A 25,248-nucleotide genomic window follows, 5' to 3' on the forward strand; every position below is an offset into this window, starting at 1 on the left:
GGATGGCAGGGTGAGCAAGGTAATGCAAGGTGTCGAAGGCTTGCCGGTGCAATGTGGACGGGAGCAAAGGCCACATGGTGCGGCTAGAATAATCGCATCACACCTTGTCCAAACTGCTGGGGAACATAGCTTTGGAAAACACAAGAGATGTTTGAGGATCTGAGAGGAGAGCTCAGATTCCTCATCGGAGGACTGGAGAGCGACCAGGTTGGATAAGTCGATGATGTGTGAGACAGGACTGATCTGCGAGAAAAAAATCAGTGGGGATGTTTCCTGTGCCTTTGATGTAGTCAGCATCTGTTGTGAATTGAGAGACTAAATCAAAGTGGCAGAAACACTGAGGGGGTGAGTCCTCGGGATGGTTGCTGAAAGTCTCTGCTAGTGATTTGTGATTGGTGAGGATGAAGAAAGAGTGTCCCTCGACATCGGGGCGAAAGTGTTTGATGGCTTCATAGAGCGCCAAAAGTTCCCTATCAAAGTGGAATATTTGTTCTGAGCTGTAGACAGCTTTTTAGAGAAGAATGAAGGAGAGAAACCATGTCGCCCTTGCGTTGCTGTAGTACTGCCCCCACCGCGATGTCGCTGGTGTCCATAGTGATGAACAACTCGGCCGACGGGTCGGGATGAGTGAGTGTCACAGTGTGACCTAAGGAGGTTTTTAGAGCCTTGCAGATCTCCAGCATAGGTTTAGTCCAGCGAACTGGTTTAAGGCCTGAAGTCTGTTTATCCGACAGCGAGTCTGTCACCAGGGCCTGCACGGTGGTGGTTGAAGGCAGATGCCGACGGTAGTAATTTATTGTACCCAAGAAACATTAGAGTTCTTTGTAAGTGGCCAGGGGCAGCAGTGATGTGATGTCCTGCACGTGAGATTTGGGAGGCTGTATTCCATCTGTGGAGATGGTGTAACCCAAAAATGTGACAGAGGACGGGTGCAATTGGAATTTGTCCTTGTTGACCTTGATGCCGTTGGAGTTCAAGGTCTGGAGGACCTTGTATAAATGATTTTCGTGTTAATCAGCCAAGTTGCTGAAAATGAGTATGTCATCCAGATATGCAAAGCAAAACTCAAATTGTCGTAAGATTGAGTCGATGAAATGTTGCCATATTTGTGCCGCATTTTTCAGGCAAAACGACATGAAGTTGTATTGGAACAAACCAAACGGCTTGATAATAGGTGTCATTGGAATGCCTTCTGGCACTGCAGGAATCTAGTGATAGGCACGTTTACAGTCAATCACACTGAAGATTGTGGGGCCTGATAACATACGAGTGAAATTGTTTATGTTCAGCATGCGGTAATTGTCCATGAGTGTTTAAGCATCTGTAATCACCACACACTCAATAAGAACTGTCATGTTTGGGGATGAGGTGAATCAGTGAAGACCAGTTGCTGTCCGACGGTTGTAGGAGACCTGCCTCCAAAAGTTTGTTAATTTGCTGCTGGGTGGCACGCAACTTAATGTGGTGCGTCTAACCTTGTGCCTAATAGGAGGGCTGGTGGTAGTAATTATCTTGTGTGCCATTCTGTCAGTGGTGGAAGGAACTGAAAACTGTGCTCAAGACTGAGCAACATCCTGACATGAAGTTTCAGATCAGTGGTGTGCGACGAGGCATAACCATTGGCGTGGGTGGGAAAAGGCAGCACGAAAGTCACATGCCTATTATGTGAGCGCGACGTGTGCTTGTTTGGAGAGGTCAGATGCATGTGCAGCATGGAACAGGTTGGGACACGCATCAACTGTTCGTTGTTATCCTTGCCTTGGGTAACCAGCATGGGTGAGAGAGGCACTGGTGTCATGTGGGGTACAGTGATGGCTGCTGAGTCACGTGGTTGGCGTGCAAGAGAGGGAGAATGTTTATCAACATGCGGGGCGGCTGCCTGCATGATGGGTGTGGACACATCATGCGTGCGACTGTCATTAGAAGCACTGTTTGAAACACATGGCACTGAATGTAGTGAGTGTGTTGGGGGTACAGTGTCTACCCGATGTGAATTGTCACATGCAATTAATGTTTTTGGACTAACCTTCTGACTGTCCGAGTTGGTGCCTGCTGGAAAAACAAGGTTAGGTGGCGGCACTGTGGACCGGTTTTTTCAGTAGCAAGGTTCGAGCTGCGACAAGCTCATTGTAAGTGTGTGCTATTCGTTGTTTCAGCTCGTCATTTTCCCAGAAGAGTTGTCCCGTCGAGTCATATTCTGACAGGTCGCGCAGGTCACAATGTCACTGGTGGAGCACTCGTGTACTAACTCACATGTCGCGAGAGAAACAGAATGTGGAACATAAGTGCGGGAGCACAGTATCTGAGTGTTAGTGGAGTGGTGTAGCACTGAGCTCTGAAACACCTTCGGAGAGAATTTGTAATGGAACAAAAAATCCATACCGGGAATTGGTTCATCGATGTAGAAAGTCTACGGAAAACACATAGAAGGAGATATGTGTACCTTAACTTTGACAGAGCATGAGGTTTGTAATGCTGATGCATTGACAGCTCGCAGAAGTGACCTCGTCGGTGAAAAGATGGGGGGAACCATCAATGTAGGTATGATAGGCACGTCAGCACCAGTGTCAACTAGGAAAATGAGCCATGATGAAATGTCAGTCACGTATTAACGACCGCTCAGCCGGGAGGACAAATGGACAGAGACTAATGTATGGGGACACCTGTGAGGTCCCCTGCAGAACTTGGCATCTTTTAGGTCCTGCGGTCAGCTTGGGTGCTGGCAAGGTAACTGGCACTTCTTAGCATTATCACTGAAAACCTTGTGGTACCAGCAGTATGGATGAGCTGGATGTGGTGGTTGTGGTGTCAGCGGCAGCAGAGGAGGCTTGTCCTTGACAATTTGTTCTGGCATGTATACTGGTACATATGGTGTGTGGGTGATCCTGGAATGTTCAGACGATGGTGAAAGTGAGCAAATACTGCGAGGTGGTGTAGAAAGCGCAGATGTGGAGCAAGCTCTGCCTCTGCCAGCAGACGGCTGACAAACAGGAGCAGTTGTCCCTACCAGCGATGAGTGGTGAGCTGGTTTGTGTTGTAGCAATGCATACAGCTGGTCTGCGATGCAGAGATGAGAGCTGATTGACTCAAGGGAGTGTGGTAGCAGGTGTATCTGTAGGTTGGTAGGCAATTTGGTGGACCATACCGCCCACAGAGTAGGCATTGAACTTCGGTGGAGGCGGTGACGAGAGGAGTAGATCGCAAATTAAGTTTGAGTGATCATGGAGGTGTGTGACAAGACACAGGAATTTAGAGTTGTCATCAGACACATGATGCAGCTCGAAAAGATGCGCAACAAGTGCAAACCATGATACAGAGTTGTCCTCACATAAAGGAGGCAACTTTGTCAGATGACCAGGGGCAGGGTATGAAAGCAGCGTCGGTGTCCCTTGGAAAACCCGCTGGTCTGTGGTAGGAAAGGCTGTACAGCAGACTGGCACAGTGGGTGTAGGTGTGTTACTGGCCAGCACATCTGTAGCAACAGTGGGTTGCATTCTCCTTGATGCGTTGTAAAAACATGACGCGGCTGGCACGGTTAGTACCATGGGAATGAGCGGTTGTGCAATATGTGCGGGGGTCCCGTAAACTGTTCCAGAGATTACAGGTACTGAATTGAATTGACCCACCCTGGACATATTGCGGAAGGCCAGTGTGGCAGACACAGGCGGTACTGTGGGAGAGGCGAACGGCTGAGTGACCGAAACCGGGGCCCCATGCAAGTGCGAGTTTGGAGGGGAGGGGGGGGCGGTCGGTAACTTGTATGACCAAAGTTTAAATTCTTCTTAAGTGGGCATGGAAAATTGTGTGCACTAAAATGTTCTTGATTAGTTTGCCAATGAGGCAAAACCAGAACAGGTCATGGTTGATAGTGGTCAGGTGCATTTTTCAATAATGGCAGTGCTGCACACGGCACGACAGTAACTGTTGTTGCAGTCGGTTGAGAGTCAAAGTATGTCTGCGAATGTAGATCACCTTGAGCTTTATATGATCGATCAGTAGGTACACAGTTCTGAATATTATTCACTTCACATGTTGGCGAGCACAGTCCAGCGACATGATACCCGAGTCCATTGTTTGTGTTAGCGGCATAGCACTCGACCATTGTAGAGTGACAAAGTTTGAAGTTAGCGTGGCTGGAGATCGTGAATCACTTAGAATTTATGTAGAATTGCTCATTGGCAAAGGAATAAAGATATCTGGCAACCATTGTTGTGCTTCCAAATCTTCAAACAAATCATTAGGTGAGGTAGCCATGGCGTCATGCGCAAACCTGTTGATTTACAACACCCGGCACGGAAGTCGTGGAAGACGTAGAAACTTCGGGGTCACCATACAGGAACAGGATATGATTATCAGGTGAATGCAATAACTATCCCCATTAAATTCCACATAGAGATATATTTTGCAGTAAGTCATATATGTGTACACAGCTTGCGATACAGAACAGAACTAAAAACTAACATGGAGGCTCGGCAGAGCAATCAGAGTCCAAAAATGGTGTTGATCATGGTTGACATGACCTATCAACACTGCACTATCATCAGTGTGTAACATGCAGTGTCATTCAGTTACGTATGATTCATATGTACTCTCAGTTGTCTGCTATGGTATTCTTTTATGGGGAACAAATTCACAAAATATGAACACAATTTTCAAACTCCAGAAAAGAGCCATACAATAATAACCAAAAATACTAATCAAGCTCATTGTAAAGATCTGTTCAAAACACGGGATTTTAACTGCTCCATGTGAATGCATTTACCACTCAGTTGTACACATCAAAAATAACATTGGTAATTACTGCACAAACCGCTCTGTCCATGACCATGCAACAAGAGATAGAGACAACTTACAGTTACCAAGAAAAAGTAAACATAAAACTCAAAACAGCATCTTCTACCAAGGAATAATCTGTACAATAAATTACCAAAAGAGATTAAAGAAATTGCAAAAATACACTTATTTAAAAAGGCAGGTAAAAAGTACTTGTTATGCAATAGATTTTATACATTGAAGGATTACTTAGATTAAACGGAGTAGAGGTTTGGTAAAAAATGTTATACAAGTAAATAATAATAATATAAATTATTATTATTATTATAATTATAAAACATCTAACATTCCACATAACATCTTCACTTTATGTTTTTTCCTTCTTTTTTCCTTTCTAGAAACGCTCTCCCCTCAAGCTATGCATAGCACAATACTAACACCTCTTCCTCTTTCTGAGTTCAACATCTCACTCAATATGGACGGATGCAGACTCAGGTTTTCAGGATAGAAAATGGGAAGTTGCAGTTCAGAAAATGGTCCAGATATCACCAGTGTGTGTGTGTGTGTGTGTGTGTGTGTGTGTGTGTGTGTGTGTGTGTGTGTAGTGAGTGAAGTGTTATGAAATAATGTGTGTATAGTGTGTGCACTGACTGATAGTACGATATGAGTGAACAGTGTGGCATTAGATTATTTAATAAGTTATTTGTAAAAAAAAGTATTGTATACCAGGAGTAAAATCTAATGATTGTCTCTAACTAGAAGTCTGTAAATATATGTGTATATGAATTAGCTTATTTTCAGTTGGTCTCAGCTTGTAAATAGTTTAACACTAATACCACTACTACTGCTGCTACTGCTACTATTCTACAAATGAACCACAAGTTGCCACCTGCTTTACCTATGACTGTGCCTTTGTGTTCATTCCATTTCATATACCTACAACTTGTTACACCCAAGTCTTTGTACAAATTGACCAATTCCATTTGTGATTGACTGATATTGTAGTCATAGGATATTATGTTTTTTTGTTTTGTGAAGTGCACAATTTTACATTTTTGAACATTAAAAGTAAATTGCCAGTCTTTCCCCTACTTTGAAATCTTATCAAGATCTGACTAGTAATTCATTATAGATAATTACATCCTCCATCAATTTTCTATGGTTACTATTAATATTATCTGCAAAATTGTTAATATACAACCCGTGATTAGTGAAGGTACCAACACACTTCCCTGGAGCACACACGAAGTTACTTTTACATCTGTTGATGACTCCCCATCACATGCTGCATCCTCCATAAGAAAAAATCCTCAATCCCGCCACATATTTTGCTTGAGACCACATATGACCATACTTTTGATAATAAGCATACATGTGGTACTGCTTTTGGGAAATCAAGAATACTGCATCTAACTGACTACCTTGAACAATGGCTTTCAGTATGTCATATGAGAAAAGTGAGAGTTGGGTTTCACATGATTCATGTGTTCAGAATCCATGCTGGTTGTTATGATGAAGGTCATTATATTTGAGATATCTCACTATAGCTGAAGCTGGATGTCATGACCACTATCACTGGCAGTCCAGTCATGCATGAGGTATGTATGCTTGTGGGAAAGTGTGTGTTAACTTCTTTGCTGAAGAAGGCTTTGGCTGTAAACTATAATGTGTAACTCTTTTTTCCTTGTGCCTGTCTGCAACTCATTGGGTCATCTTAACAGTGAGCAGAAATCTATAGTTTTCCTAATATTGTTGACAATCCAGCCAGGCATTTCCATTGTTTGATGAAATATATTTTGCTCAAAAATGGGTTTTATAGTAAAATGTGTGACTTGTTTTAATTAGTTGTAGTGACATTTATTATTTGTACTGAAACTTATGAATATCGTAAATTTAATACAGACTGCCCATTCATGTCTATTGAATGATGCAGATTTGATAATAAATTGTAATATCTTGACTTCTCACTCTGTCTTTTTATCGTCTATGAACTGAAGCTGGTAATATGCTTACCAGTGTACTATCTTTGGCTTCCAATCATGTCTAACTACTCATCCTTCACTTTGCCGCCCCTTGCCCTGATGGCAGGTGGGTCCGTCTCGTTGTGGAGTTTGAGAGCTCTGCCCTTCCTTTCTGCACTTCCCCAGCTATTCCTCTTTCTACCCTGCACAAGGAATGAATAGCTCCAAACACCAGGATTTTCATTCTATCATTTTTGTCTTCATACATCCATCTTCTAGTAGATACTGGGAAAAGGATGTTACTGTGTCTTGTTTTTAGTAAAGATAACTCAGCTGATGGTATTAGTTAGTACATAAAAAAATGTAACAATTACATTATTGTGACAATGAATTTATGTTCATTTTTTAGACCAGATGAGATGCCTGTGTATAATTTATCAACATCATCTCTGGTGCAGATTACATGGGGTGAAGTATTAGAACGTGGACGTCAGATTGTGTATGAGAATCCATTTGAAGGTGCTGTTTGGTATCCTGACGGAAATATTCGTACAAATCAAACAGTACATTATCTTCATGTACTCCTTTTTCACATATTTCCAGCTTATGTAATCGATTTTCTACTGCTGCTTGCTATGCAGAAGAGATTGTGAGTATGAGTTTTGTGTACTGTAAGTGTGTTATTTTCTAATGTTGATGTGTATATTACTAATTCACCAATAATCCCAGTAAGTTGAGAATAAATATTTTTACATTGTAGAATTAATACACTGTCTTCTGTGGAGAATGTGGAGCATATAACAACTGCTTTATTTGTTATTTAGATCAAAATAGCACCTAACTTCTATGTAACATTTTGAAATTCCTTAAAAAACTTTTTTGATTTGGCAGAGGAAAACATAGTAGTACTCATTAAACTTTTCAACATATTTTTTCTCTTCCATTGTAAAAAAATACTTCCTTTCACTATTAAATATTTCTCTTTATTCCACTTTGTTGACTATCAACAACTTTAGGTTTATTCTTTTGTTCATTACTACTTTTCTTACAACAGAACAATGTGCTCAACTTTGTTTTTGTAAAATATCCTTGTCTTCTTCTTCTACTTTTCTGGGATCTTCTTTTCTGCAACATATCTGGCCTCAACAGAGTTCTCATGCCAGTAACACCTGGTTTCAACCCTTTGCATTTATAAATAACCTAGGCTGCTAAAAAAAGATTTCAAGTAAATTATATTTTTTACAATTTATGCCTTTCACCTAATCATAAATTATTCTTGCAATGCATGTGATTTTGAGAATCATTATCTAATTGTGTTTCCTTTTACATCTAAATATTTTGAAATTATCACTTTAGTTATTGTAAGCTCAACTACTCAGTTAACAAATGTCTGTCTACTATTTTGTTTTAGTATAACAAGAGTGAACTGAGTTCCTAATAGATTGCACACATTCTTTACTTTTTTCTCTAGTTTGTATTAACCGATATAGAATTAATTATTTATCTTAGAGTACAGTCTGAAGAAATACAAATCTATGTTTATAATATTTGTAGATTAAGAGTAAGGTTCTCCAGCACTGATTGAAGTTCTGAAGGTAGCAAGGGAAAAATACAGGTTATGTACAACTTGTTCAGAATTCAGACAGTTATATTACTTGAAGTACATGAAAGAGAAACACTAGTTGATAAACAAATGTGGAAGGGTTTAGCCTGTACCTATTTTATTCCATCTCTATGATAAAGCGAACAGTGAAGGAACCCAAGGGAAAATTTGAATGAGGAATTAGAGTTTAGAGAAAAGAAATAAAAAATTTTGTTGTGGTTGGCAGGAGAGCCAACACCATGTTACTAAAGGAGGCTGAACTGCACACGTTTTAGCTCACACAGCCTTGCGTGAGGTCCGGAACAGGGCAAGGAAATTAGAATTTAGAAACAACGGACATAGCTGGTGGAATACTTCACTTTAATCCATTAATGAGGAACGTCGCTCTTGACATTACATGATTCACAGTATCAATAGTAACTGCTAATGTCGCCTTGCTAGGTCATAGCAAATAACGTAGCTGAAGGCTATGCTAACTATCGTCTCGGCAAATGAGAGTGTAGAAGTCAGTGAACCATCGCTAGCAAAGTCTGCTGTACAACTGGGGCGAGTGCTAGGAAGTCTGTGTGGCGGCACTTGGTCTGCAATCACTGATAGTAGCGACACGCAGGTCCGACATATACTACCGGACCGCGGCCGATTTAAAGGCTACCACCTAGCAAGTGTGGTGTCTGGCGGTGACACCACAAATTTTATATTTGATGTTGAAATTTTAGTGTTGTCAGGCATGGCAGAGGACTTACAAGATCAGTTGAACATAATGGATGGTGTCTTGAAAGAGGTTATCGTAATGCAGAAATGGTGACACCACATTCCTGCCCCGCAAATCGGCAAACGGTTGTGGCATAAGGCTTCCGCCCGCTGTGGGGAGGACCCCATATTGACATATGCGATGAGGTGGGGAGCCTAACAACAGGTGAGGCTGTGCCACCCACACCCTGCCTTTCGGACCGCGGAGAGCTAGGAAACGCCTGAAAACCTGCTCCAGGGTACACACCAACATGTGGTGTATGCGCCCGTAGAGAGACAGGAGGATCGACCTCCATTGGGGTGGGGCACCCAACCGGCGAAGACAACATATGGTCCGGAGCAGGCAAGAGTTCCATGAAGGAGGACGACTGGTCATGGGAAGCGATCGGCGGCGTGTTACCCAGGGAGTCGCCCGGCGATTGCAGCAACGCGGTCACTGCGGGCGTCGCCGGTGGGAGAACAGGCGGCGGCGTTGGTGTTGCGTCACCATGGGGCAAAATGGAAGGCAGTGTCGGTAACACTTGGGGCTGAGGCGAGCCAGTAGATGGGTCCCTGGGGTGCTGACCGGACGGCACCGTCTCTGAAAGCAGACGGCGAGCAGCAGATCCCGTGCGACGACAGAGGTGCAGCTGGTTAAGATGCCAGCGCACCTCACCAGAGGCCCCCAAAACCAGATACATAGCGCTGCTGAGGCAGCGAAGAATGCGCCCTTCAAGCCAACGCCATGAACCTCGATAGTGGCGATAGTAGACAATGTCGCCTGGAGCAAAAGCAGGTGTCTGCCGCTGCACAGGAACCTGATGCGGTGGATGTAGCAAAGACATCTAGGTTTGATGATGACGACCGTGGAGCAACCCAGCCGGCGAGCGACCGTCTCGGGGCTGAGAGTAATACGAGGACAAAAAGAGCAATAACGCGTCCTCCCGAGAACGCGACTCTTTTAACTTCAACATCTGTGACTTGAAAGTCCTGACCAATCATTCAGCGGCACCGTTTGACTGTGGCGAAAACGGCGCGGACGTCAGATGTTGAATCCCATTGGCCTTGCAGAATGACTGAAATTCTGCGGACATGAATTGTGGGCCACTGTCGGAAACAATAGTCTGTGGAAGACCTTCAATGCAAAAGATAGCAGATAACACTTGGATGGTGGCAGATGACGTTGTGGAAGAAATCTGGACAACAAAAGGAAAATTACTGAATGAATCTGCCACAACCAACCATCGAGCATTCCAGAATGGACCAGCAAAATCGATGTGTAAGCGTTGCCAAGGGGAAGTGTCTTTTGGCCATGCAAAGAATTTCCGCGGTGGTGCTGATTGTTGTTCGGCACACACCATGCAAGAAGAGCACATATTCGTAATCGCGGCATCGATTCCGAACCAAATACAGTGCTGACGAGCAAGTTGTTTCATTCTCACTATACCCCAATGTCCTTGGTGGAGAAGCTGTAAGACAGACGACTGTAACGAAGGTGGTACCACGACCCTGGACTGATCATTATCAGAACGCAACAGCAAAACACCACATCGTACAAAAAGTCTCTTCTTGTAAGCAAAAAATTGGCGAACCAACGGGTCCCCGATCCGTCACTTTGACAAGGGCCATTGCATTGCAACAAAACGCAGAACGGGAGCAAAGACAGGGTCGGCAGCTGTGGCTGTAGCTACACGATGAAAATCAGTCGGAAACGATTCGACCACGTCATCGGTTTCCGCATCTATGAACATGCAAGCAAGTTCGGAGGAATCGAATACCCTATCCTCAGCAACAGGCAAGCGGGACAACGGGACAACGCATCAGCGTTTCCGTACTTAGCAGTGGACCGATACAAGATATCGTAGCGGTACTGTGAGAGGAAAATGACCAGCGAATGAATTTCTGCGCTGTACGTCGAGGTACAGGCTTGGTCAAATGAAAAAGCGATGTCAAAGGTTTGTGGTCTGTGTTTATGGTAAAGTGACGACCATACAAGAAATCATGAAACTTTGTAACACGAAATACGAGAGCCAATGCTTCTTTCTCGATCTGCGAATAATTTCTTTGAGCAGACGAGAGCAATTTGGACGCAAAGGCAACAGGGCGATCGTGCGATCCATCTTTGTGCACAAGCACATCACTGATTCCGAAATCCGATGCATCCACCATCAACAAAAGGGGCTTCTGGGGATCGACTGGCGTAAGGCAAGTATTGGAAAGCAACGCCAATTTCAACTGGTGAAAGGCGCATTCGCATTCCGTTGTCCAGATGAACGGAACACCTTTACGGCGTAAGCGATGAAGCAGATCTGAAATGGAAGAGACATTCGGCACATAGCGATGGTAATAGTTGATTTTTCCCAGCACACTCTGTAGCTGCTTCAAATTCTGCGGCGATGGCAAGTCTTGTACGGCACGAAGGTGCGTAGGACTGGGATGTATGCCTTGGGCATTGATTACATGTCCCAAGTACGGCAAGTCCCGAGCAAAAATCACATTTGTCCTTCCGCAAGCGAAGACTATTTTGTCGCAAGACCTGAAATAATGTTCTGAGATTGGCCAAATGTTCTTCCATCTTTCCAGAGATCACAATATCGTCCAGATAATTTGCTGCAGTAGGGACCGACGCACAAACAGTTTGTAGATATTGCTGAAACAATGCAGGGGTGGATGCACACCCGAATGGCAGTCATTTGAATTGATACAACCCAAGATGCGTGTTAACCACCAAAACGCACTGGGATTCTTCGTCCACCAGTATTTGCAAGTACGCATCTGCGAGACGCCAACTTCGAAAAATATTTACCCGGGCACAGTTTGTCAAAAAGACCTTCCGGGCGGGGTAAAGGAAAAGTTGCAATCACTAGTTGTGGATTCACTGTTGCCTTAAAGTCCACACAAAGTCTCAACTTTCTGGAAGGTTTTGGCAAAATTACTAAGGGTGAAGCCCAGAGAGAAGCATGCACACGTTCATTTACATCTTGTGATTCCAAATCTTTTAATGTATTTGCGACCTCATCACGCAATGCGTGGGAAACATTGCGCTCTCTGAAAAATTTCGGTTGCGCGTTTACTTTCAGTTCCAAATATGCTTTATAGTTCTTGGCGCAACCGAGGCCAGGTGCAAAAATGTCTGCAAATTCTTCACATAGACTAGAAACACTGTCTGAAGGCACAGTCTGGTTCACTGATAGGACCGGATTTACTATAGACAAGTTAAACAACTGAAATAAAGCGAAACCAAACAAGTTCACTGCAGAAGAAGAATGAAGGACGTAAAATGACACAAGTTTTGCCTGTCCTTTGTTTGTTGCAAGAAGGCTGCACTGTCCTAACACAGGGATATCTTGACCGGAATAACTAGTTAACTTAACATTTGCGGCACGCAACGGAGGTGTGCCCATCAGTTTGTAAGTGTCTTGATTGATCAGTGAAATTGCAGCTCCGGTATCGAGCCGGAATGGTATCACTTTGCCGTTAATGTCCAAGTCCACAAAAAGTTTATTGTCCTGCTGACAACAAGAGCGACTGTCTCGTGCAACGTGAACTGACACTGGTACATAATCATGTGCGACTTGACGGGAGTTACGGCGATGTTGATGCACACTATTTTTGGGACGAACACAGTCACTGTTAGAGAGAGTGGCACTGCGCAGAGTGGAATGAACTACATGAATTTCCATGGGCAAAGTTTCGCAAGCCTGAATATCCTTGGTTCGATTCCAATCCCGGCACGAATCAAAGGGTCTGGAACGGTTTTGAGCTTCTGATCTGAGCTTTTTCTGGCAAACACTCTGAATATGTCCTTTTTTATTACAATAAAAGCAAATAGCATGGCGTGACGGGCAATTCTCACGTGAATGTTTAGTAGCACATCGCGGGCATGATTTGATCACTGCATTTGCTTGCCAGCGTGGCACACGTGGCTGAGAGCATGGCGGCAGCGGCGCGGCCGGGCGCGAGGGCTCTTTACTGCTCCGTGCAACTCGCCCGGCGGGCCGGTTAGCCTGACACACTGCTGGCGAAGTTTCAAATGATTCCTGAGCAAAGTCAAGTGTGTTTTGCCGATCCAATATGTCCATCACTTGTTGAAGGGACAGATCTACAAGTTTCAAAATCTGTTCCCTTATATGAACATCAGAAACGTTCTGTGCAATTGCATCACGTACCATAGTATCTGAATAAGGGAATCCACATTGAAACTCAAAAGCACAATCCCTAGTAAGGCCTTGCAAGGTTGTAACCCACTCTCGATTAGTCTGACCTGCCATACGTTTTGTACGAAAGAAGGTATACCTTTACGCAACTACATTGACTGATTCTTTGAAATATGCATCTAATGCAGACAAAATTTCGTCGTAGGACAGAGTTGCTACGTTGCCTCGGGGAAATAATTTGACTATCACCCAGTACGTTTGTACCCCGACGGATGAAAGGAGGAAAGGCTGCCACTCGTTACCTTGAATTCTGTAGGTGGCGAGATGGAATCCAAATTGGCGTGACCACTCCGTCCAGCTTTCCAGTGCAGCATCAAAAGGTCGAAAAGTGGGTGCAACTGCGTGTTGTGGCTGCGTTAGCGGTGGAGCGGCTGCTGCCGCATCGTTTTGCATCGCACATTGACCCTGGATGAGCTGTCCAAGGGCATCCAGTAAGGCCTGCGTCTGCTGATTCTGTAAGCAATAAAATTCGGAAAGTACATCTGGAGATTGTGGCGTAGCCATTACACAAGTAAATCACGGCAATCTAGATAAGAACACTTTTACTCTCGTCGCCAATGTTGTGGTTGGCAGGAGAGCCAACACCATGTTACTAAAGGAGGCCGAACTGCACGCGTTTTAGCTCACGCAGGCTGGTGTGAGGTCTGGAACAGGGCAAGGAAATTAGAATTTAGAAACAATGGACGTAGCTGGTGGAATACTTAACTTTAATTCGTTAGTGACGAACGTCGCTCTTGACATTACATGATTCACAGTATCAATAGTAACTGCTAATGGCGCCTTGCTAGGTCGTAGCAAATAACGTAGCTGAAGGCTATGCTAACTATCGTCTCGGCAAAGGAGAACGTAGAAGTCAGTCAACCATCGCTACCAAAGTTGGCTGTACAACTGGGGCGAGTGCTAGGAAGTCTCTCTAGACCTGCTGTGTGGCGGCTCTCGGTCTGCAGTCACTGATAGTGGCGACACGCGGGTCCGACGTATACTAACGGACCGCGGCCGATTTAAAGGCTACCACCTAGCAAGTGTGGTGTCTGGCGGTGACACCACAAATTTTATATTTGATGTTGAAATTGTAGTGTTGTCAGGCATGGCAGAGGACTTACAAGATCAGTTGAACATAATGGATAGTGTCTTGAAAGAGGTTATCGTAATGCAGAAATGGAGTGAATTATCTGCCTTCCAAAAAGGCATGATCAATTAGCTTTCAGGCCAAATGTGGAAGCATTTACAAAATGGCTAAGTTTGTGAACAGTTCATGCAACACTGTATGCTATCCATGGCAAAGTCACCTACCCAAAAATGGCACTAAGGTAGCTGTGGTGCACCATGAGCCACAGATGACATGTGTAAACGATGGCTGCAGAGATATGTACAGGTAAATAGATGTGCAGCTGTTGAGCAACTGACCACCCAGCCGAACCAAAGGGCTATCAAGAGTGTCCTCAATGACTGTTCAGCAAACGATGTTGCATAGGGGCCTCCACAGCAGGTGCCTGGTTCATGCATTGATGCCAACTGCAGCTTATCATTGGCAAATGCTGGATTTTGCATGCCAGTACTGCAACTGCCATGCCAGTACTGCAACTGGATGTCCACTGAGAGGCGACAGGTGGCTTTTTCAGATAAATCATGTTTTATGCTCCGTCAAACAATCATACAGTAATTTTCAGAGCTGGAGGAGGGAGCATTTAGTCCGAGGGATGTTTTTGTGGCATTCCCTGGGTGATTTAATCATTCTGAAAGGCACATTGGATCAAGACATGTACCACATATCCTTGGGAGCCATGTCCACCCCTATATGCAGTTTGTTTTTCTTGGGATGATGACATCTACCAGCAGGACAATGCAATGTGTCATACAGCTCACAGCGTACATGCGTGGTTTGGAGAGAAGCAGAATGAGTTAACTGTGCTCCTCTAGCCACCAAACTGCCTTGATTTAAACCCAACTGAGAATTTGTAGGACCACCTTGATCAGGTTGTTCACACTATGCTTCCTCAACCAAGAAATCTAGCACAGCTGGCCACAATGCTGGAGTTGGCTTGGCTCCACATCCCTGTCAGTACCTTTCAGAACCTCCTCACATTGGCTCCAAAGTGGTTCATGCTGAAAAAGATGGTTATTTTGGCTTTCAACAGGGTTTCATGTCAATGTGACTGGACAGTGTACATTAGGAAATGAGATACTTAAGAAGTAGACGAGTTTTGCCATTTGAGCAGCAAATTAATTGATGGCAGACAAAGTAAAAGGAATGTAAAAGCAGACTTTATGAAAAAGTGGAATCATTCAACATTTAATCCAAACGTAAGTGTTAGAAAGTCTTTTGCTGAAGTATTTGTCTGTAATTTTGTCTTGCAATGAAGTAAAATGTGTATGATAGACAGTTCCAACAAGGAGGCTATCAAAGCTTTTGAAAGATGGAAGGTCTAACCAGGGGCTCAGAATTTTTTGACCTCCACTATCAGGTGGAGAAATGTAGGCAACAGGTCACATGTGCACTGGGATAGTGGAGTATGTGTGAGTGCATATCACTTTTTTCTCTTTAGGTTAAAGGAATCCTCCCTGGACCCCCCCCCCCCCCCCCCAGTATCAGTGATGAATTCATTCCCAAAATCAATGATAGATCAGTCACATTATTCTCAAAGAACATTTTTCCTTGCAGACCAGAAAAAGATACTTTTAATATGATATTAGCAGGCTGCAGGAGCATCCAAGATGAGGTTGCAAAATTAGTGTCCCTCATTAAAGGTAAGTAAGTAGCAAAAAAATCCTAAATGCAAATTGGAATATTTAACATGAAGTTAGACACCAACATCATTGGTGTATTCATTGCAGTAAAGATTTATATAATATGTAGTGAGGTTATTATCAATGGCCTTGCCGCAGTGGTAACACCGGTTCCTGTCAGATCACTGCAAGTTAAGCGCTGTTGGGCTGGGCTAGCAGTTGAATTGGTGACCATCCGCTCTGCTGAACGCTGTTGGCAAGCGGGGTGCACTCAGCCCTTGTGAGACAAGCTGAGGAGCTACTTGATTGAGAAGTAGTGGCTCCAGCCTCAGAAACTGACGTACGGCAGGGAGAGCGGTGTGCTGACCACATGCCTCTCCATATCCGCATCCAGTGATGCCTATGTGTTGAGGACGACATTGCAGCTGGTCAGTACCGTTGGGCCTTCATGGCCTGTTGGGGAGGAAAGTTTAGTGAGGTTTTTACATCCAAATGTGAAATAATCTGGGTGAAGTTAAGCACACCATCAGGTAGCTTGTGGAGTATAGGTGTATGTGTAGATATGGTACTATAGAAGGATGCTGACTAGGTACTGTATTACATAACTAATGAAGAGGTACTGATATTGAGGAGAAAAAATTTATGGTACTATTTGACTAAAAGAGAGGACCGGTTAATAGAATACATCTTGAAGCTTTGAAGGATCAAAGATTGTCAATCTGGTACTGGAGGGAAATGTGGGGGTGGTTGGGGAGGGGACTTAAAATTGTGGAGGCAGATGATAGCTTGACTACAGTCAATAGGTTCAAATGGATGTTGGTCGCTGCAGGTTTGAGAACTGCAGAGCTGAGGAAGCTTGCACAGGATAGACTAGTAAGGAAAGCTGCATTAAACCTGTCTTTGGACTGAAGACCACAATAACAACTGATTCACTAGGTATGATAGCATATGAAATATAGGACAAAATTCAGTTATTTCATTTCTATGAAGTCTCTTGTGTTTGACTGCCCTATTGGCGCAAATAACTGGAATCAGTAACTACTGTAAACTTCCTAGGAGTAAGCATGTGGTGCAACATATAGTGGAATGACAACATAAAACAAATAATAGGAGAAGCAGATGTCTGGCTGAGATTCATAGGAAAAATCTTAATGAAATATAATTCATCCATAAAATAAGTGGCTTACAAAATAATTCTTCGACCTATTACTAAGTTTTGCTCATCAGTCTGGGACCTTTACGAAACTACAGTGACAGATGTTACAAGAAAGGCACTGGTCATCATGGAGAGGTTTACTGTTGAAATTCTGAGAGTGTACATTCCATGTCCATTATACTTGTCCGGGCTGTTATGCCGTGGTCGGTTGATGAATTTTGTCTCAATTCCCAACGTTTCGTCTCCGACTGCGGGAGACATCTTCAAGGGGGTCCGTAGGTCGATAGAATGTCCAACACACCCACTGGCTCGCTACTGACTGCCGCTAAATTCCGTCTCCGCGAGCTCCCGCGCCGCGGTGTGACGTCACGTGTTTTGAAAACGTCAGTGCAATTGGCCGCTGTCCGTCGCCGTTGCCATCACCCAGTAGTGGACGGGTGGTACACATCTTCTGTAACACCGGCATCCATATACCGTTTAATTTCACGCCCTCCTCCTTTCGGTTGAAATTATTTGGGTGTTTAGCGATTTCGATTGCCTCCCTGTAGAGCCTTTCGTAGTATCCGCGACACAGTTCTGAGAACGTTGTTAGTGGGGTCCTTATTCAGCTTCCTATATGCTTGCGGACAACGTTCTCAGAACTGTGTCGCGGTTAATAAAAAAGTCCTCCATTGAAGAGAGTGTACAGGAAGGTCTGTGCAATTCGGTTACGCTACCACTGAGGCTTTATGGATTGCCCAAAATTCATAAAGAAAGTGTGCCATTAAGACCGATACTAAGTGCCATTGGTTCGCCCACCTACTCGTTAGTCAAGTTTTTGACTACGCTGTTGAAACCACATGTGGGCCGTTCGGACTCTTATATAAAGAATTCGACACATTTCATTAGCAGATTGGATGGCATAGTGGTCCAGCTGGAGGACATATTGGTCAGCTTTGATGTGGTATCGCAGTTTACCATGGTTCCACTTAATGATGTATTGGAACAGCTGGATCGAATTTTTCCTGCCGATATTTTAGAACTATTTAAGTGTTGTTTGACGACCACATACTTCAAGTGGAATGAACAGTTTTATGAGCAAACGATGGCGTGGCTATGGGAAGCCCCCTAAGTCCCGTCATTGCAAACTTCTTTGTGGAGAAATTCAAAGAACAGGCCTTAGGTACTGCCAGCAAAAAACAAAATGTATGGTTCCGATACTTGGATGACACGTTTGTGCTGTGGAGACATGGTAGGGAAGAACTAAGCCGGTTTCACGAACATCTAAACAGCATAAACTCGAGAATTCAGTTTACAATGGAGGAGGAGGTAGACGGCAAATTACATTTCCTCGATGTGCTTGTTTTTAGAAATGAAAATGGTAGTTTGGGCCACTCAGTATACCGCAAACCCACACACACAGACCGTTATTTGCACCGGGATTCGAACCACCACCCACAACAGAAGCGGGGTGTTATCAAGACGTTAGTGCACAGAGCTAAAAATATTTGTGAACCTGAGTTGCTCGACGCTGAGATGGAACATCTGCACAATGCATTAATGAAGAACGGATATTCGTCCGCCGAAATAAAACGTGCGTTGAGGCAGCCACGCAGAAACCATACTGATGTACAGGCTACTGCAAAATCTAAGGTATTCCTGCCATTTGTTAAAAATGTAACGGAAAGAATAGGGAGGATCTTGACGAAGTGGAATATTACCGTAATTTACAAGCCCACCAGGAAGATACAGGAATACCTTAAGCCTGTCAAGGACGCTCGCAAACCTTTGGAAAAAGCTGGAGTGTATAGGATCCCATGCAGCTGTGGTGATGTTTATGTGGGTACAACTAAAAGAACAGTTTCTAAACGTTCGGAAGAACACAAGGGAAACTGTAGAAGACGAGAAACGGAACGATCAGCTGTTGCGGAGCATGCTTTCCAGCCAGGGAACCACAATATTCGTTTTGAGGAGACGCAAGTACTAGCGGCCACAGGCGGATACTACGAAAGGCTCTACAGGGAGGCAATCGAAATCGCTAAACACCCAAATAATTTCAACCGAAAGGAGGAGGGCGTGAAATTAAACGGTATATGGATGCCGGTGTTACAGAAGATGTGTACCACCCGTCCACTACTGGGTGATGGCAACGGCGACGGACAGCGGCCAATTGCACTGACATTTTCAAAACACGTGACGTCACACCGCGGCGCGGGAGCTCGCGGAAACGGAATTTAGCGGCAGTCAGTAGCAAGCCAGTGGGTGTGTTGGACCTTCTATCAACCTACGGACCCCCTTGAAGATGTCTCCCGCACTCGGAGACGAAACGTTGGGAATTGAGACAAAATTCATCAACCGACCACGGCATAACAGCCCGGACAAGTATAATGGACATGATATTTCCGGCCGTGAAAGTCTACATTTTAGTACAGTGTACATTCCACAGAGAATGAGGCTACATATTACTTCCTCCCATATAAGGCTTGTAAAATGACCCCTATGATAAAATCCAAGAAATCAGACCTAATACAGAGATTTACTTGTTCTTCCATTCATGAATAGAAGTTGAATATTTTCATGAATAAAGAAAAAAATTATATCAATCCTAAGAACACTTGATCTCAAGAAAAGCGTACTGTTTTTTTCTTTTTCATGATAATTACCTGTTCAATCGTGTAAAACCATGACAAGTGGTCTCTTCAAATTTGTTACCTTACCAAATCCCTCCCCCCTCCCCCCAAACTGCCCTCCCCCTCCCCCCCATAAAAATCCATTAGTCCCACTACATTTCCTTTTAATTATTGTTATTGATAGAATGGAAAGTAGCTCTCCCTCACCACCTGTATCACTGTGGAAACTTGAATAAATTCCAGTTATTCAATAATCTTGTATAGTATATCACTTTCCTTTTTCATTATTTGGACACTAAAGATACAAATGAGTAGATATGTGTTAGTTGTTTCTGATGCAAGTGATGTTTTTTTCTTTCCAATTATGCTGTAGCATGACACAAAATGATTAGTCTTTACTCAGTCTATGTAAAATTTCTTTATTTTATTTATGTCTGATTTGTTCCAGCATGGTGAGGCTCCAGAACAGAATAAGCAATGGACTGAAGGTGCTGCAGTACTTTACATTGAGGCAATGGAATTTTGACAATAAGGAGATTCTTGAGCTAAGTAGTCGCATGACAAAAGAGGATTGTGAAACATTTTATATGGCAAATGTTGAGTATGATGTTGATAGTTATCTGCTGGCATGTGTTCTTGGTGCAAGGCAATACTGCATGAAAGAGCCATTATCTTCACTTCCAAGAGCCAGGCGGCACCTAAAAATGTAAGTTTATTGCTAATGCAAGATTCTGTTGTGATAAACTAATACATCAGTGCCTTTTGTAGCACAGTTCTTATTAACTAATTTGTTATATTAAATGCATCAAGTAGCAATCTTGACTATGGTAGAAAAATAGAATGGGCAAGAGAGAAAAGGGGACATGGTGAAAGAGGGTCAAGAAAGGCTGTGTTGGGTTGGAATGAGTTAGTACTTCACCTGTGCGAGGGCAAATTGGGAAAATGCTAGTTGGAGCATTTACAGAAAAAATGAAAATATGGGGGAGGGGGTTACATAGTAAGAGAATGAGTAAAAAGGGAATGAAAATGTTCAAATGTTTGAGCTGTAGATTGAGAGGAAGGGGTATAGAAGGAGTATAGAGACTACCAGATGTCGTGGTCAGGGGGTCGCAATAACAAAGGAAATGTTGTAGGAAGAATTCCCTCCTGAACAGTTCAGAAAAACAGGAGTATGGAGCAGTAGGGGAAAGACATTAAGAACAAATACATTAGTTGCACATAGTTCCAATTCTGTAGCATAGTTGATCTTTGGGCATAGTTTACATATATGGATGGTATGATCATTGCTAAATACAATATAATGTGGTGATGCAGTTACAGCAAAGATGTGGCTGTTTTCACCGGTGACTCTGCCATTGATGGGATAGGATACACTAGTGACAGGGCCTAAATAGGAGATGGTGGGCAGATGTGTGAGTCAGATGTTGCCCTTGGGATTCCCAAAGGGTTATGATCTTTGAAACAAAGGACCTGGAGAGAGAGAGAGAGAGAGAGAGAGAGAGAGAGAGAGAGAGAGAGAGAGAGATGTGGACAGGGTTAGGAGTTTGGTTTTGTTCTGTGAAGACAGTCACTACACTGTGTTTGGTCAAATTGAAGCTGTAACACTAAGCTTGAGCTTTATGTAAGCTGTGTCATCTACTGGAAGGATAAAAGTACTCCTGAGTAGTAGTATGATTATCAAGTCTATAAAGATTAACTGAGCCTTTAAATGCTGAAAGAGGGTTCAGAAATACTCTTATTTGGATAAACGTATAACTTACTCATAGTGAAAGAATTTTTCTATGAGTATATACACAATATGTCCCAATGTCCCCAAAAAACATTCTTGTATGACAACAGGCTATGTATTTGAGAGTATATAATTGGAGATACAATATACTGACATCATCTTTTCAGAATGAGTCAATGGATGGAGGAAATTGAGTGAGTTAAAAAAAGGCTTGATTGTGGGAGTTCACAAGTTTGGGCATTCTATCAGGGAAATTTAGCAGGATCTACTTATGCTGAGCTCCACTATTAATAATATTATTGCAAGTGTCATGAAAACACTAAACCCAGCCATCAGTGTCGTAGGGGTAAGAAATCATGTGAAACACACTGCAGTTCTAAAAATGTACTGTGCAAGTATACTAAGTCATTCTTGTGGGCTACTGCAAAGGGACTCTCTTAGAGCTTTAGTAGCAAACCACATACCATATGAATTCATCCAGAAATCCACCTAATTCATGGTGTTTCACGAAAGATGAAAATGAGTTTGGTGGAAGTCAGTGGAAAGCCTCTCCCAAACATTCCATTAGTTACATTTCTGGTCTCATTGGAAGGAACAGCAATGGGTGCAAGGAGAGCATTATTTTTTATACACCAAGGAAAAAATATATTATCATTATTAGTTGTAAGTTCTGAAAGGTCTCTCTGACAATGGTGGGCAGAAGCTTGCCAATAAAAACAAGAATGTGTGTCAGAAAAAACTGAAACCCACTGGAAAGCACTGGTATCAGTAAATAAAGAAGTAATTTATCACTTGTCTGTATGATGTGTATTAGAGGCACATGTACAGTGAAAAATATGCCAGTTCCAAATACAAATTGTGTAACACAGAGGGTAGTGTCTAATAAGGCAAGCCCTGCAGCATGAAACACTTTTGATGTACAAGAAGGTTCATTTACGGAATTACTCATGTCTATAAGTTATGGGATGTTGCAATCAGAGGAGCAACACAACATGTGTGGTAAGAGATGTCTTGATAATGCTGTCTACTGATGTTTTGGAAAACTGGGCATTAACTGCTGAGGCAGTTATGGTGTGTAGTGACCTTCTCCCCCCTCCTACCCAGTGGTATATAGAACATTAGTATGGTAAGTGATGCACCTGGCTCTGCAAACACTGGATCAGATAGTGACTTGCAACTGCAACTAGCTTGCAGTAATGCAGCCAGTTGCTGAACAAGTGTCCTCCAGAGGTCAGCAATGGTCCATGTTGATAATCCGTGGTCTGTAATCCTCTGCCCTTGAATGTCCCATATATGTACAGTCAGATTTAACTTTGGAAAGTGAGCTGACCAGTTTAGATACATTATTTCCCCATGTAGCTGGCTAGTTCTATCTGGTTGGCAATTAACATCCCTCAGATGGAGGTCAGGTTGATAAATACCACGAAAGAGTCACATACATTGTTACACAATGTCATCCCTAAGGACTGCAGCTGTCAGTAGGAAACACTTGTATCAGAGTACATTTCCTGACCCAGACAAGAACAGTGATGCCACCATATTAATACCTTTAGTAACAGTACAAATCAGAGATTCATAGGATGTACACTGATAGAATCGTTAAAATCTCCTGTAATATGTCTCGCTTAGATAATTTCTGATTTGCCCAACAAGTCAACAATGTTCATCGCAATCTGCAAAGACTAAGCCCTGTACACTACTCTTTTTGACTTTACTACAGACTATTTTATCTTTGTTGAGCTTGATTTAGATAATGAGTTGCTTTGTGCACCACTATACTGACTTCTAAAGAATAACTAAAAAGACCCCAAAATTTGGTACCCAGAATTTTCTAAAAACCTGATACTCATATTCAGAGCAGGTCACACTTATGTCTAAAGTATAAATGATTCTATAAAGATTATAATTGCATTATACTGAGCATGTGAACACCATCAGATAATTACACACTGGGCATGCTTGTCAGTACTCCAATAGTTACTGCTGTGAATTATTTTCACTTTTTGTAGTAAATGAAAACAACCAGTTTGCTTTTGTTCTGCATCACGTTTTGTATCTCTTCTACATCTTGAAAAGATTAAACAATTGAAAATACAGGATAGAATGTAATGATATCATGACAAGGATAGTTGCTACTCACCATATAGCAGAGATGCTGAGCCACAGATAGGCACAACAAAAAACAACAAATGGACTGTCAGAAAGTGAGCTTTCAGCCAACAAGGCCTTTGTTGAAAACACACACACACACACACACACACACACACACACACACACACACACACACACACACACACACACTTTGTGTGTGTGTGTGTGTGTGTGTTTTGTTACCCCCCCCCCCCCCCCCCCCCCCTTCTTTACTGACAAAGGCTGTGGTGGGCAACTACATGTGAGTGTCTTTTAATTGTGCCTGTCTGCAATTTAACGTGTCTTCTTTATGGTAAGGGGAAGCTAAAACTTATTTAAGGTATACAGAAGCTCTTAAGGGAGCCACAACATTTGCAGAATTTAAAGAAGGGTTGATTCAGAGATGTTGTTGTTGGTGGTGTGGTCTTCAGTTCAGAGAATGGTTTGATGCAGCTCTCCATGCTACTCTATCCTGTGCAAGCTTCTTCATCTCCCAGTACCTACTGCAACCTACATCCTTCTGAATCTGCTTAGTGTAGTCAACTATTGGTCTCCCTCTACGATTTTTACCCTCCATGCTGACCTCCAATACTAAATTGGTGATCCCTTGATGCCTCAAAACATGTCCTACCAACCGATCCCTTCTTCTGGTCAAAGTGTGCGACAAACTTCTCTTCTCCCCAATCCTATTCAATACCTCCTCATTAGTTATGTGATCTACCGATCTAATCTTCAGCATTCTTCTGTAGCACCACATTTCAAAAGCTTCTATTCTCTTCTTGCCCAAACTATTTATCGTCCATGTTTCACTTCCATACATGGCTACACTCCATACAAATACTTTCAGAAATAACTTCCTGACACTTAAATCTATACTTGATATTAACAAATTTCTCTTCTTCAGAAACGCTTTCCTTGCCATTGCCAGTCTACATTTTATATCCTCTCTACATTGACCATCATCAGTTATTTTGCTCCCCAAATAGCAAAACTCTTTTACTACTTTAAGTATCTCATTTGGTAATCTAATTCCCACAGCATCACCCGATTTAATTCGACTACATTCCATTATCCTCATTTTGCTTTTGTTGGTGTTCACCTTATATCCTCCCTTCAAGATACTGTCCATTCCGTTCAGCTGCTCTTTTAGGTCCTTTTCTGTCTCTGACAGAATTACGATGTCATCAGCGAACCTCAAAGTTTTTATTTCTTCTCCATGGATTTTAATTCCAACTCCAAACTTTTCTTTTGTTTCCTTTACTGCTTGCTCAATATACATATTGAATAACATTGGGGAGAGACTACAACCCTGTCTCACTCCCTTCCCAACCACTGCTCCCCTCTCATGTCCCTCGACTCTTACTCTCATGTCTCTCGACTCTTATAAACTGCCATCTGGTTTCTGTACAAATTGTAAATAGCCTTTCGCTCCCTATATTTTACCCCTGCCACCTTCAGAATTTGAAAGAGAGTATTCGAGTCAACATTGTCAAAAGTTTTCTCTAAGTCTACAAATGCTAGAAACATATGTTTGCCTTTCCTTAATCTATTTTGTAAGATAAGTCGTAGGGTCAGTATTGCCTCACGTGTTCAAACATTTCTACAGAATCCAAA

General features: G+C 42.9%; 1 protein-coding gene across 3 annotated transcripts in view; it reads left to right on the plus strand.

The window, feature by feature from the left end:
• Positions 1-25,248, plus strand: part of LOC126355070 (putative fatty acyl-CoA reductase CG5065) — a 281,962-nt gene that overhangs the window by 236,311 nt on the left and 20,403 nt on the right. For all 3 annotated transcript variants that reach the window (XM_050005239.1, XM_050005241.1, XM_050005240.1), the window contains exons 8-9: positions 7,144-7,383; positions 20,224-20,481. In XM_050005239.1, coding sequence (XP_049861196.1) covers positions 7,144-7,383; positions 20,224-20,481 — 498 coding nt within the window. The remainder of the gene's footprint in view (positions 1-7,143; positions 7,384-20,223; positions 20,482-25,248) is intronic.

This window comes from Schistocerca gregaria, chromosome 3 (genome assembly GCF_023897955.1).
Source record: "Schistocerca gregaria isolate iqSchGreg1 chromosome 3, iqSchGreg1.2, whole genome shotgun sequence".
NCBI classification, from domain to species: Eukaryota; Metazoa; Arthropoda; class Insecta; order Orthoptera; family Acrididae; genus Schistocerca; species Schistocerca gregaria.